Source organism: Bicyclus anynana, chromosome 16 (genome assembly GCF_947172395.1).
Source record: "Bicyclus anynana chromosome 16, ilBicAnyn1.1, whole genome shotgun sequence".
NCBI lineage: Eukaryota > Metazoa > Arthropoda > Insecta > Lepidoptera > Nymphalidae > Bicyclus > Bicyclus anynana.
In genome coordinates, this window is record NC_069098.1 from 12968200 (window position 1) to 12982718 (window position 14519).

The 14519-nt window shown below is 35.2% G+C and overlaps 1 protein-coding gene across 4 annotated transcripts in view; it reads right to left on the reverse strand.

The window, feature by feature from the left end:
* The window catches only part of LOC112057834 (pyruvate carboxylase, mitochondrial), a 43670-nt gene that overhangs the window by 3210 nt on the left and 25941 nt on the right, over positions 1 to 14519 (reverse strand). The window contains exons 13-23 of one of the 4 annotated variants that reach the window (XM_024098386.2): positions 13039 to 13221; positions 11259 to 11273; positions 10371 to 10421; positions 8087 to 8336; positions 7226 to 7373; positions 5293 to 5552; positions 4426 to 4640; positions 3538 to 3748; positions 2147 to 2353; positions 1437 to 1545; positions 848 to 973 (exon numbers count right to left, since the gene is read on the reverse strand). In XM_024098386.2, coding sequence (XP_023954154.1) covers positions 848 to 973; positions 1437 to 1545; positions 2147 to 2353; positions 3538 to 3748; positions 4426 to 4640; positions 5293 to 5552; positions 7226 to 7373; positions 8087 to 8336; positions 10371 to 10421; positions 11259 to 11273; positions 13039 to 13221 — 1775 coding nt within the window. The remainder of the gene's footprint in view (positions 1 to 847; positions 974 to 1436; positions 1546 to 2146; positions 2354 to 3537; positions 3749 to 4425; positions 4641 to 5292; positions 5553 to 7225; positions 7374 to 8086; positions 8337 to 10370; positions 10422 to 11258; positions 11274 to 13038; positions 13222 to 14519) is intronic. The other 3 variants (XM_024098387.2, XM_024098388.2, XM_024098389.2) reach the window with 3 other exon arrangements.

Here is a 14519-nt window from a genome sequence, read left to right on the forward strand (position 1 = left end):
AAAGAAAGATATATTCGATTTTTTTTTATTTATTTATTTGGTTAACCAACAACCTTACATTTCTTACAAGCTATATAATATTTTAATAATATAAGGTATCAAGGCAAAATGTTCGGCCACTTATAGGTTAACACTACATGCTCTAAACAATAAAATTATCTAAATATTACAATACTAATTAGAGGTAAACAGCTCTACAGCTACACACAAGAATATTCATACAAAATTGTAAAGGAAAAAAATCACAACACGCTTATAAACGTCTTAGAAATATATTATTTGACCGCTATTGGTCGATATTTTTGGCGAATAGGGATGATGACAGTTTTTTAAATTGTATATAAATTAAGAGTACGCTAATAATAAAGCAATTTTGTAAAAGTAACAGGGTATCTGCGATCATTACTTTCGGAGCTACAAGGTTTTAAAGGGTCAGATTTGCGGCGTTGCCGCGGATCCCTGAAAAACACCAAAATGGTACGATTTAATGACGTCGTAGGTCATAATGATCGTGAGACGTGAGATTTGTATGGGCGTTCAAACAAAATATTATTAAAAGGTTATTTATTTGTGCGTTATATTTATAGTTCATAAATTAAAAAGTCACATTTAATGTAAGGAAGCTAAAACTTTATGAATTTTCATCATATACGATAAAATATTTTTAATAGATTTTGAAATTTTATAATATTATTTATTTTGCAAATATCCGGTCAATCTTTGCTTTTTATGTATAAATTAGTAAATATAAATTAAATAATATATTTAAACCTATTCGATATACGCGTAATTCGATCAGCTAAAGCTGACGCTTAAGCGTTTTCTATGTTCTGTGATAAATACTCACATTGGGTCCCACAAGGAAGGTCTTTGTGTCCAGATGCTTGACGGGGCCGTATTTGTCACGGATGCGGAAGAAGTCGTTCGCGACTTGCGGGTACATGGCGGCTGACATCACGTCCTGGTCTGACACCTACCATCAAAACGAATCATTAGCATTAGAATTATTTCTTTTGAAAGTCAAAGTTCATTTATTTTTATTAGGCTTACTTTAGAAGCACTTCTGAAACGTTAGGTAATTTAGATAATGGTGATAATAATTGAAAACTAAAACTAAAATTAAAGTTACGAGGGTTCCAAACGAGCGTTGGTGCGAGAAGAGCCCACAACAAACTCAGCCAGGGTTTATTGTTTGTATACAATAATTTTACAAATGTATCTAGAACTAAGTAGAATTAATAATGAAAATTACAACAAAACATTATTGCACAAAATCACTAAAAGGACTAGCAGCGTGACGGTGTCCACTCTGCCTAACAAACAACTGAGCTCAACTCAACTCATAATCAAAGAACTCTTAACAGTAAGTTGCGTTTGAGAACATCTTTGAAGCGCAAGTATTGACAACAAGTCTCGTAATGATGAAGTTACATTACCTCTGGGTAGTGCTCCTTGAGGTCCTCTTTAAGCTTCTCAAAATCAAGAGGCGCAAGCTCCTGTCCCGGCCTGCCTTCTATTCTAGGCATATCTTTCAAGATCTTTGACCTGAAATATTATTAATAATGATCTATTATTAAAATCTTATTTTTCAGTAATGTACAATTATTAAAATTAAATTTCCAAGAGTAAAGGAAAATCGTCATAAGAAAATATGGATACCTGACTTAATTCTCTATGTGTATGAAGTCTGCTAATCCGCATTGGGCCAGCATGGTGGACTATAAGCTTAACCCTTCTCATTCCGAGAGGAGACCCGTGCTCTACAGTGAGCCGAATATCGGTTGTAAATGATGATGTTTAAAAGCTTTTATCAACAGCTCAAGAATCATTCGCTTCATTTCATATATACTATAACTATGCATTAGGATTGAAATTGAGAGAGAACCTCAATTTTCTTCAAATAAAATTAAACTTTAATTAGTACTGATTAGGTACATTTAACTTTGAAGAAAATCGAGCTTCAAATCTTAATCTATGAAATATGGCAGAAAGAACATCAATTTTCTTCAAAGTAAATTAAACTTTAACTAGTAGTGATTAGGTCCATTTTACTTTGAAGAAAATCGAGTGTCAAATCTTGATCTATGTTTATAAATATGGCAGATAGAGCTTAAAGTATTCTATTAGTTTGAAAAACGAAGACTACCTCAAAGGTTCAGGGAATCCGCCATAAGGTATACCGATGGCACCCTGGAAGAATTCTACCACAGACTTGGGGAAGGACAGTTCCTCTGCCCGAGCCTCGATGTCTGCTGCAGTCAGCTTGTTCTGCACCATGAACTGGGCGAAGTCTCCCACCACCTTGGACGATGGGGTGACCTTGATTATGTCTCCGAGGAGGAGATTCGCGTCTCTGGTGGAAGATAACACACATTCATAATCTTTGTAAAACATAACACTATGCGACAGCTCAACTCGATGTGTAATGTTAACTAACAAACAAATTGGAAATGAAGGTAGAAAACATGCTATTTCAAAACTTATGTATTTTAAATTATATATTGTTTTTTTTTTATAAAATTTTATTCATTATACAGGGTGCTGGAGAGTATTTTCCATAATTCTGGGGTTTACCGAAAATTCATTAAAAATGTTCAAAGAAGACGATTGTGTTCTAAAATTAATATTTTCGGAGTAAACATTATTTCTTTTGTAAGTAGATCTTAAAATATGTCCCTTACACGCATCCTTATAGTTATGACGTAGCCAAACTTTATAAATTTAAAATGCAAGAATGCATGCATACTTTGTATGAAAACATAAAAAGTTTTTTTTTTTTTGGCAAAAATAAAAATTTGCTATGCAGTTCGGCTCCTATAAGTGGACTCGTCAACACTTTGAAGTTATGGGAAATACTCCGAAGATTTATTTTCATTAATTTAAGAACAAATTAATTATAATTATTAATAGGTGTGAAATTACTAGCGATTTATACCCTAATTTTAAATTTGCTTGTTGGTAAACAGTACACACTGAGTTAATAATGCTAAGTAATTTATTTATTTTTTTATTACATTTTTCATTTCTGTATCGTTCTGAAAAGTGGGCCCAATTTCGGACATCTACTTTGCGTCGCCAACAGACTGAATGGTCACTTATCATCAAGTGTTCAATCAAGAGCTATTTTGTCCTACTATCCTACTAATATTATAAACGCGAAAGTTTTTATGGATGTTTGTTTGGATGTTTGTTACTCTTTAACGCAACTACTAAACCGACTTGGCTGAAATTTGGAATAGAAATAGATTTTACTCTGGATTAACACATAGGCTACTTTTTATCCCGAAAAAAAAAAATATAGTTTCCCGAGATTTGCTAAAACTGATGATTTTGATGATATGAATGTTTGTTACTCTTTTACGCCTCGACTACTAAACCAAATTAGCTGAAATTTGGTATTGAGATATATTACAGCCTGGATAAACATAGGCTACTTTTAACCCGGAAAAATCCATGGTTCCCGAGGGATTTGTGAAAAACTAAATTCCACGTGCGGGCGTCCGCTAGTCATTAAATAATAATAATAATAAATCTGACCTGTATGCCCTCTTCACCTCCTCAAACTGGCTGCCGAGTCCCAGGGAGAAGGCCTGGAACTGCAGGTTGGTGTATTGACCGCCGGGGATCTCGTTGAGGTAAACGTCCGCGTTGCCAGACTTCATGGTGGCGGTGCATTCGAACGGACCGTATAGGGTGCGAGCTTGCTCCCAGTATGCTGAGTATTCGGATACCGTTTGGAGTGGGATTCCTAGACAAATAAATCTTAGTACTAATACTAATCATCCATCCATCATCATAATAAACCCATATTCGGCTCACTAGTAAGCATGAGTCTCCTCTCAGAATGGGAGGGGTTAGGTTTTAGTCCACCAATGCGTCATTTCACATTTTGATCCTGCCGCGTTGCAAGAACCAGCTCATGACTAAGGGTCTCCGGTATGGGTTCGAAACTGGTCGGACATACTCCGACCATATAACACGTGAGCTGTGTTTCTTAATCAATTTATAATTAATTTCTTACTATTAATATTAGATAGTAATCAATATACATATACAATAAATAAAAGTGTCTGTCTGTGATTTCAAAATAACTTTGTTTTTTAAACCGACATCAAAAAAAGGAGGAGGTTCTCAATTTGACTGTATTTTTTTTTTCAAGTGCTTTATTACACAATACTAAAACATAATCAAGCTTTTTTGAAAATTTCGTCTGTTTGTCTTTATATTTGTCCGGCTGAACCAATCCTGAAGCCTGAGGCTATATGTTGCTCCATAACCTTTTCTATATTCAAGTGAAAGTCACATTCAAATCGATCCAGCTGTAAAAATACGACCGCCACGTCGTCAACGTCCGCGCCCGCTTCCGCGCACGCTAACATTGACGCCACGCCCGCGCCGTGTTATATGTTCATACATCCCACGTACCAGTGTCAAGAGGCGTGCCTTGCAGAGAAGCGACCAAGGCGCCCATGCTCGGCTGGCTCGTCATCCCGGACATGGAGTCCACGGCCACGTCGACCACGTCCGCGCCCGCTTCCGCGCACGCTAACATTGACGCCACGCCCGCGCCGGACGTGTCGTGCGTGTGCACATGGATAGGCACTGACGGGTGCTTGTCGCGAATCGCTGTTATTAACAACCTGAAAATACATACATTTTTTTTGGGCCGGTGTATATTTGACATGGTATGACATGGTACACATATTTATACTAAATTGGTACAGATACACTATTTTTTGACGAAAGTTGTTTGGCACATTTGTGTGTAGAACTCGAAAAATAATTATTGCACTAAAATCTAAGCAGAATTCAGCATGAAAATCTGCAATAAACAAAATTCAAAAATATTTTGACCTATGATTAAGGAAATGTTTAGGGTTAATGATAATGTAAGGTCATAATCCAAAAAAATATAACAAATAAATACATTTTCTCAATTATTACAATAATAAAACTCTGACCATTAGACGTGGGCATGATTTGTATAGTTATAAAGATAAGTTAGATTAATTTCCTTATTGTATTCTTTCTCAATAAAAAATAATAAAAAAATGCTCAAATTACCCTGTCATTTCCATCTTTCCACTAATTCTGAGTACAAAGATTTTTCGAATTTTTGAGTTGATGAATACAATCAGTGCATAAAGAAAGCTTCCTACCTTCCTTATTCCTACCTGATGACGTAAGATTCGATGAATACTCGATTTTCGAAAAACGGGGTAAAATCAATATCACTTACTTTGTATCAAGTATTGAGAAGTTAATGGATTGACGATGATTATGGTTACTCACTTGGCAGCTTGTGGCTTTAGCAGACCAGCCATATCCTTGATAGCTAGCACGTGCGTCCCGGCTTTGACCAGCTCATCGGCGAGGTTCAAATAATACTTGAGGTCGTATTTCTTCTTGCTGGGGTCTGAAACGTCTCCTGTATACGAAATGGCAGCTTCTACTACACCACCGGCCTTGCCCGCTGCATCCATACCGAGGATTAGGTTGGGTAGATAGTTTAGAGAGTCGAACACTCTGAATACGTCCATTCCTGCTTTTACCTAAAAATGAGGATATTAAATTGAGGCAGGGGTCACGTTTATCTAGGGGTTTATTTACCTTAGATTGAGAAATAATAGAAACAGAAGGCACTCTGCTCTTACTGTTACTACTTAGATTGTTGAAGAATAGAAGAATAAAGCATTCTACTATTGTTGATACTTTTTTTTTTATTCTTTACAAGTTAGCCCTTGACTACAATCTCACCTGATGGTAGTGGTAGTGATGATGCAGTCTAAGATGGAAGCGGGCTAACTTGTTAGGAGGAGGATGAAAATCCACACTCCTTTCGGTTTCTACACGACATCGTACCGGAACGCTAAATCGCTTGGCGGTACGTCTTTGCCGGTAGGGTGGTAACTAGCCACGGCCGAAGCCTCCCACGTCCCAGACATAGACAAATTAAGAAAATCTCAATCTGCCCAGCCGGGGATCGAACCCAGGACCTCCGTTTGGTAAATCCACGGCGCATACCACTGCGCCACGGAGGCTGTCAAAAACTACTTAGATTGAGGAAGAAGAGAAGCAGGAGGCACTTTATCCTACTGTTAGTACGTAAATTGAGGTAGAATAGAAAAATGAGGCACACTGCTCTTGTATATACTATCAATGTAAGTGATTGAGGAAGAATAGAAGCAGGTAGCACGCTTCTCTTATTATTATGACCTCAACTGAGTAAGAATAGAAAATAGAAACTTATTTTAAAATATTTCAATCAATAAATATTTCAAATCTTTGTTATATAATAGGGCAATACTATTTAAATGAGGAGATCCAATAATGAGAACTAAAATCTTGAGACTCCGAGTATAGTGTACTCGTAGCTCAGAGTCTTAAAATAGGGCATATAATTCGAAAAGGCGAAGGACGTCTAGGTCCAGGGTGCTGGAATGGCAACCCTGCATCGAAAACCGCAATCTTGGTCCCTCACTAGGTGGACTGAAGTTATCGGGTTGCAGGAAGTTACTGGATGCAGGCGACTCAAAACAGTATTGTTTGGAAGTCCTTAGTAGAGGCCTATGTTCAGCAGTGGACTATCAGCTCATATTGATGGCGATGACGATTCATTAATCTTTTAGCCAAAATTTAACCCTTAAAAGCTACAACAGTGTTTTTACACCCAGGTGACTTGGTTTCATTGCTGTATCTTTGTTCGTTTTAAACGCGGTGCCTTAAAATTTCGTGTATTCTCCTAAATCGACAGTGGCCGTAGAACACGCGGGGAAAGATTTTGCCGAGCCCTGATTTCGAGATATACTCGCAACCCGGTGTTTTTACATTAATTGTAGTCATAGTGAGGTATTGACTCACAGAGCAAGTAATGAAATTTTTTACTTTTATTTTTAGTATGCGTGCAAAATATTTCATTTTCATGTGTATTATTATGTTTATCATTATTTAATTGTATTATTTCATGCGTCAATTAAAATTTATATGCTTTTTTAATTAAGATTGAAGAATTTCCAAAATCTTAATAAATACATCAAAATACCAAAGAGCACGAATTCAATATTCAAGTAAATAAAATTAAAATATTTATTTACATAATTGATTCCAATAACTAAAAGTATTAACAACTATTATATAATTTATAACTATTGTAGTCATAGTGGTATATAAAATCATTGTTGACTTCAAGGCTTAAAGATGGAAGATATAAAGCTGTCTATCTCACCGCCATATCACAGAACTTGAAGACCACGTTGTCGGGGTAGTTGGTGTAGCCGACAGCGTTGGCTCCGCGGAGTAACATCTGGAAGGGCACGTTGGGGATCAGCCGCCGCATGTCCTCCAGCCTCTCCCAGGGACATTCGTGGAGGAACCTGGAATACGAATACGAGTATAAGTGTAAGAAGTAAAGGGAATATTTATGTTATTCATTTTCAGGGTCACAAATATTCTATTTTACATAATGTATGACTGTTTTAACGACTTCCTGGCGCAATTGTTAAGAGCTAACTTGTGATCGAATAACAAAAAATACAGAAAGGGTTTGCAATTAAGCATTTATTCCATACATTGTAAAAAACCCAGCGCTGATTTATAACCAACTTGTTGACAATATTATGCCCCAACACCCTTCTAAACCGAGGTCAGAGTCAGAGATGCCCTTAGAGTCGTTCTGCTTTCACATCACCATCGGGTTCCACCCCTACCAAACCTCTGTGACCTTGGTCTCTTTAAGGAACCTAAGACACTTATCATGTGTTGATTAAAAAAACCATATCGTGTTACAGAGTCAAATAAATACGATGGTCTAATTCTTATAATTTTACAATTTCTTCCATTATTTTTGACTATCCATATCTAAATTACAATGTGTCTGTGAAGAATATTTTGAATCGGACCATATGCAGAAATTAACGATTGTTCTAAATTCTTACTGCTATTCTGTCATCAAGGGTTGCTTGTTAGAGATTGCTTTTAGCAACAAGGTCGCCTTTGCATGCTAATTTTTAGTTTTAATTTTTTTTTTTTTAATTTTCAATTTGTGTTATATTGTGTACAATAAAGTATGTCTTTGTCTTCTTCTTACCTTAGAGCGACATCAAAAGTAGCTCCACCCCAGTTCTCCAAAGAGTAGAGATTGCTGAAGTTGTGCGCGACGTAAGGCGAGACCCCCAACAGATCGTGGGTCCTTATGCGCGTGGCCAATAGCGACTGATGGGCGTCCCTGAAGGTCGTGTCCATGAGTAGGAGACCCTTGTGCTGTCTGACAGCTTTCGCAAAGGCATCTGGACCTCCTTCCCTGAGGATTTCTTTGAAACCCTTTGGTGGCTTGACGGCTGTTGGAATTTTGGTAACAAACTGTTGAAAATAGCTCAAAACATTACATTTACACAAAAATAAAGACGTTATAGCATATTTTTAAAGCTAAATTCACATTTTTTTAGTGTTTTCAACATTCTTAATATTTCTTTCTCCAACTAAGCGATAAGCATTTAGAAAATAGATTAGGCATAAGTGCTATTGAATCAAAGTCTCGCGATTATGATTCGACCTTAAACTTTTTATACAAATACAACTCCTTATCGTTTCCTATTTTAGCCACTGAAGCTTTTACAGTGGAATTCATAGACCTTGTAAGAGCATCCCTAGGGGATTATTCACCCGCTGAGTGTCAAATTCTCAAACAAATAGAGGTTAAATTCGGTACTCAGCGGCTGAATGATCCTCTGGGGGTGCCCCTACAATGTCTTTAAATTCGACCGTAAAATTATATTGTCATAACAAGAAAGAAATACAGAATTTGCTCTCCACCAATTGTGCTTTTTTGTCGTTTATGCATACAAATTCTTCGATCACATAAAGTCGCGTTTTAAAAATCAAGGAAAATTTATATCAACATTTTTCGAATAGTTTAAAGTTAAGCAATCGTTCTATTTTAATTATAATTGCAAAATTAAACTTTCCACACCCGCTTAAGGTAGGTATTGGTACCAAATTGCTTAGTGGTAATCCTCTTCTCCTAAAAATTGAAGTCTATACCCAGTTTGAATTATGTTTTCCATGTTAAATGCAACAAGTTTGAAATAGAAGATATTAACAAAATTAAATTGCTAATTTAAACCAAATTGAATTTATTCATTAATATGATATATTGTTTGTATGTTATTCCTATGAATCTATACACCATAACAAACACGACAAGTATACATAGTAATGTGTATGGTTGTATTGAATGAACCAAAATTTGTATGAAACAACATACCAATTCTTCGAATTCCAGAAGTTTTATTATTCATTTGATTTAATGACGTCAGTATTAACTTAGATCTAACCACAAAAACCCAAATCATGCAAACACGTAATACACAACAAAGATTCTAAAGAATTGCTAGATAATAATAATTATAGCCCTTCATTCATATTCATATTCATATTATTAATTAAAATAGTTCTTCTATTCCCGGAATTCTCGCTCTCCAAGTTGGCCAATATGTTGGATATCAGGTATATCCTCTTATAATAAAAGGACGCACAATTATGTAGAAAATTTCACTTAAAACCTGGCCAATTTTGCTGTGACAGTTTATTATTGGTAAAGAAAATTATACCTAAATGCCTTTAAATATAGTCCAATATTCAATAAAATCCCAAATCCAGAGCAAATTCAACCTTAAGCATTGGGTTAAGGTTAAGGATATTTGCCAATGCGACTACTTGTATTGAGTGCCAAGAAGTTGTGTTTGGCACTCACTTTTTAATAGGAGATCGATGGTAGTGCATCAAGAAACAACCACTTTATTCGTCACAATGTTGGCCATTTGAAGAACCAATATATTAGCCAACGTATTCGCCAACGTGAATAGCTAATCCTTCTTGAAGTAGAAAAACTATACAAATTACATTTGATTACATAATCAGGGTGCTCGGGAGTATTCCCCAGAATTCTAAGGTTATATTCTTTAAGGTAAATTAATAAAAAAAGTCCAAGGAACATGTGTTCTAAAATATTTCTTTTGTAAATAGATTTTAAATTGTGACCCTTATATCCCATCCTTATATTATGACTTATTCATTGATAGATATCATGAAGTAGCCTACTAGTGTAGTACGGAGTACCAATTGCAATATCTCGTCGATATCGACAATCTTACCACTACGAATACTATAAAATGCAAGGATACATGAAATACTTTGTATGAAAGCATAAAAAGTTTCGTTTTAATAAAAAAAAAATAGTTATGCAGTTCGGCTCCTATGGACTTGTCAACACCTTGAAGTTATGGAAAATACTCCAAAACATTCTGTATTCACGTCTGTCGTCCCGTCTATGGGTGACAGTATTATGTATGTACTCGGAACCAATGGCTTACCTGTATTTTCACCTGTCATTTCCTGTCTTTTAATGGCCTCAGGTGAAAGGTCTGTGAAAAATATGATTAGTAAAAAAAATATGGTCAGTGCATATGTTAATGGGAGTGCCACGCATAGTATAAAATAGCAGAAAATTCACGGAAATCTATCCGTGAATGAACAGCAAATAAAATATAATAAAAAAAAAATAGTAGTCCCTCCAAAGTGTTAGTTGACACACACAATAAATGCGACACTTATGTATGTATAAGGGTTTTAAGACATAAAAGGGACCATCCATTGATTACGTCATAAGATTTTTGGGTTTTTAATTTTGTTATTTATCCCTCCACTATACTGAATGTACATCTTTACGTTATAGATTTTTTTCCCTCTATCAACTCAAACTCAAAACCCCACTCCAAAAGTTGAATTGAGCTTTACATTTTTTTATATTTTTTTTTTAGGTTTTTTTGCTTGTATCTCGTAGATTTTTTGTTAATTGGGTATCAGTATGGTGCAAGATTACCATTGATTTAAGAAAACCAAGTTACAAGATAAGTTACTTTCTTAAAGTTTTCCCTTTATGATATTTTCATATGACATAATTAATGCATAATCCCAAAAACACATATTTCCAAAATGTCCCGAAATTTCGTTCTTCATCGTTATCCATATGCAGCAGTGAAGGATGATTTTTTTTAAATAATGAAAGCAGAAACCATCCCACATTTTTGATAGTGCTTTCTTGACCAGTATAATATATAACTGTGTAAAATATAATCTGTGTCCAATTATTAATTAGAAAAAAGAAATTTAAGCTCATATAGGCTGAGGGAGTAACTCAAGTAATATATTAAGCCAAGATTCAGCAAGTAGGCTTTTCTATTACGACGTTTCGAACCTACCATGCCCCGAACGGACTGAAAAAAAAATGTTTTCGATATATTTTCATTTTCTCAATTGGTAACACTGCAATAAAATACATAACAAAATGGCAGTTGTACTGCTTAGATATTATTTTAATTTTTCAAAATCAAGATTATACTTTTTAACCTCATATGTGGATTGACATACACATTTTATTAGAATTAATACTTTCTGTAACTAAATATATTTTAACAAAATATCGTGCTTTGAGGTTAGAAAAACAGTGAACAAACAAAATATTTTTTGAAGAGTTAGTTAAAACTCATTATCAAACGTAAGCAATACATTCTGTAAAAAAAAAACATTAGGTTTATGTAATAACTCATCAAGCAACGTTAAACAAATTATTTATGGTCCGAGAGCAGACAGACATTTTTGCAGAGGTATTTAAGCCAAGCTGAAACTATTTCTATATCTCTCTCCTAACACATAACAGAAGACCTAGCTGGAGAGTAGTGAGATTTTTTGGAAAAAAATATCCTTGAGACAATCTGAAATTTTTATACTTTTAAATTGAATATACAAAGAGTAAAAAAAATGTCAGATTATTTAGGGTCTTGGACTTTGCCTGGCCTGACTCGCAATATATTTTTACAAATAAAATTAAAAATCAGACTGACTTAATTATTTTTTTTTACTCTTTAAATATTCTATTGAAATGTATTAAAATGTCTGATTACCAGATTGCCTCAGATATTTTTTGGCAACAAAATCCTATATTGTTTTGCAAAAACTCAAAAACACACTACTCCCCAGCAGTGTGTCAGGTTATTTATACTTAAGCAGTGTGTATTTATAGGAGAGGTATAGGATAAGTTTTTAGCTTGCCTCAAACACCTACCGAAAAATGTCTGCCTGCTCTCGGAATATTATCTCTCTATATTTTTACAAGAAAACTGGCGTACTACAGCATAACTGTTGTAACCAATCAAAAGTCCTAATTATTAATATAAATGCGATCATAACTGTTTGTTTGTTACGCTTCCAAGCTCCTCAAGTGATTGTAATGCTCATGACCTTTTACATACTTTGTCAAGGTCACATAACATAACAGGTATTTGGACATGGTAGCAAAGTGAAAAGGTTTGAAAGTGTAACGAAAAAACAAACATACAGTCACTCGCATTGCTGATGTTACTAGTAAGGATGAAAAAGTGACAAAGATTTATGTAACTCTCAAAATGTTACTTCAAAGTCTGACAGAGGATATATGGCCTTATGGGCATATAGGCAATACATATATTTTGTTCATTTATACCTCCCATAAAACAACAAAGAAAAATATTCACAATTATCGTCTAAATCAAAATTCTATTAAATATAGATTTAATTAACACGGGGAATTCGAACTGATCTGTACTAATGCCAAAATCGATGTGAAATATTTATCAACTTAATTAAAATTAATATTAGGTGTAAAATGATTACTACTTCATTTTTAATTTGCGAGTTGTCCTTTCATAACTAACTTTGGATTAGTTTATGTACGCGATTTTAAACACCAAAAACCACTGATGGTACGGAAAAGACTGACATAGGACTATAGGCAAACTAGCAACAACCATTTGGACAAATATTTCATCTCTTACCAAAAATCACTGATAGTATGAAAAGATTGACATAGGACTATAGGCAAACTAGCAACAATCATTTGGACAAATATTTCATCTCTTACCAAAAATCACTCACGGTATGAAAAGACTGACATAGGACTCTAGGCAAACTAGCCAATCATTTGACAAACATTTGATCACTCACCCAAAGGCACCGCCGGTATGTAGGGCTTGACATCGGCGGGCGGTATTTGCGTGGCCAAAGGCGTCGCTGGACCGTTCACCATCACTTGGCCCAAGTAGTTGAGGATCTTCTGCGCACGGTTCTGGGATGCTTTGAACATGAACAGTTGGGGGTGTTCGTCGATAAAGTATGTGTCTACGGCGCCTGAAACAATACATTTCATTTTTATAAAGGACTAGCGGACGCCCGCAACTTAATCCGCGTGGAAGTCAACTTTCAACCCCTATTTCACCACTAGAGGTTGAATTTTAAAAATTCTTAAATCACGTTATATTTCTTATTTTTTTTTATGATTTATAAACAAATTTTAAAATTGTAACTCTAAAAATAAGGACTTTCCATACAAACTCTAAACCCCCATTTTATCCCTTTGGGGGTAGAATTGATTAAAATTCTTTCTTAGCGGATGTCTATGTCATAACATCTATCTGCATGCCAAATTTCGGCCCGATCCGTCCAGTGGTTTGGGCTATGCGTTGATAGATCACTATGTCAGTTAGTCACATTTTTATATATTTAGACTAGTAGGTAAATTCGACGTTGTCCTGGATATTGATTGTAGTATTCAATTAAGACTAACGTAGAGTCCAGTAGTTGTTGAAAGGGATCGAAACTCGAGGGTGTAACACCACCAACTTCCCAACTCTGGGCTGTAAATTTTTACTGGCCAACTCTTCATACATTGTTTGCCCCAAAAAAAATGTGTCAAAATGAAACTTATGCCTTTGGGTTGATTTCTTGTCTAAATTAATAACAAATTGTACTTTTGGCCTTAGATAGCCTGGTTATTGTGTACTACCATAACATTTCACCAAATAACTACTTAGAAAGTAAAAATTAAAATGTTTTTAAAACCCCGCTAGATCCTAGATTGAGTTTTAGGTTCGCTCCAATAATGTACTACAGAAGGAATGGCGACAGATCGAAAGCCACCATCCCTAAATGACGACCACAATCACTCTGTTGAGTATAGCGACAAAGAAGAAGTTCCCTTATCTATACTAATATTATAAAGAGGAAAATTTTGTTTGTATGTTTGTTTGTTTGTTTGTTTGATTGTAATGAATAGGCTCAAAAACTACTGGACCGATTTTAAAAATTCTTTCTCCATTCGAAAGCTACATTATCCACAAGTAAAATAGGCTAAATTTTATTTTGGAAAAAAATAGGGTTCCGTAAGATATTTGGGTTTTTCGGACACAAGGTGTATCAACCAGAAAAGTAGGGTAAGGGTAGGGGTAGGCTAGGGGTGGGGTAGGAGTAGGATAGGGGTAGTTGAAAGTTTACATCGAGTTTCACGCGGACGAAGTCGCGGGCGTCGGCTAGTTTCTGTTTATATCTTTCAAAATAATAATTATAAAATCTCTTGGTATTTTTCATACCTCATCACCTGGGGCAATTTTAGGCCATCTACTTTCTTAGACAAAAGAAAACCTTACATA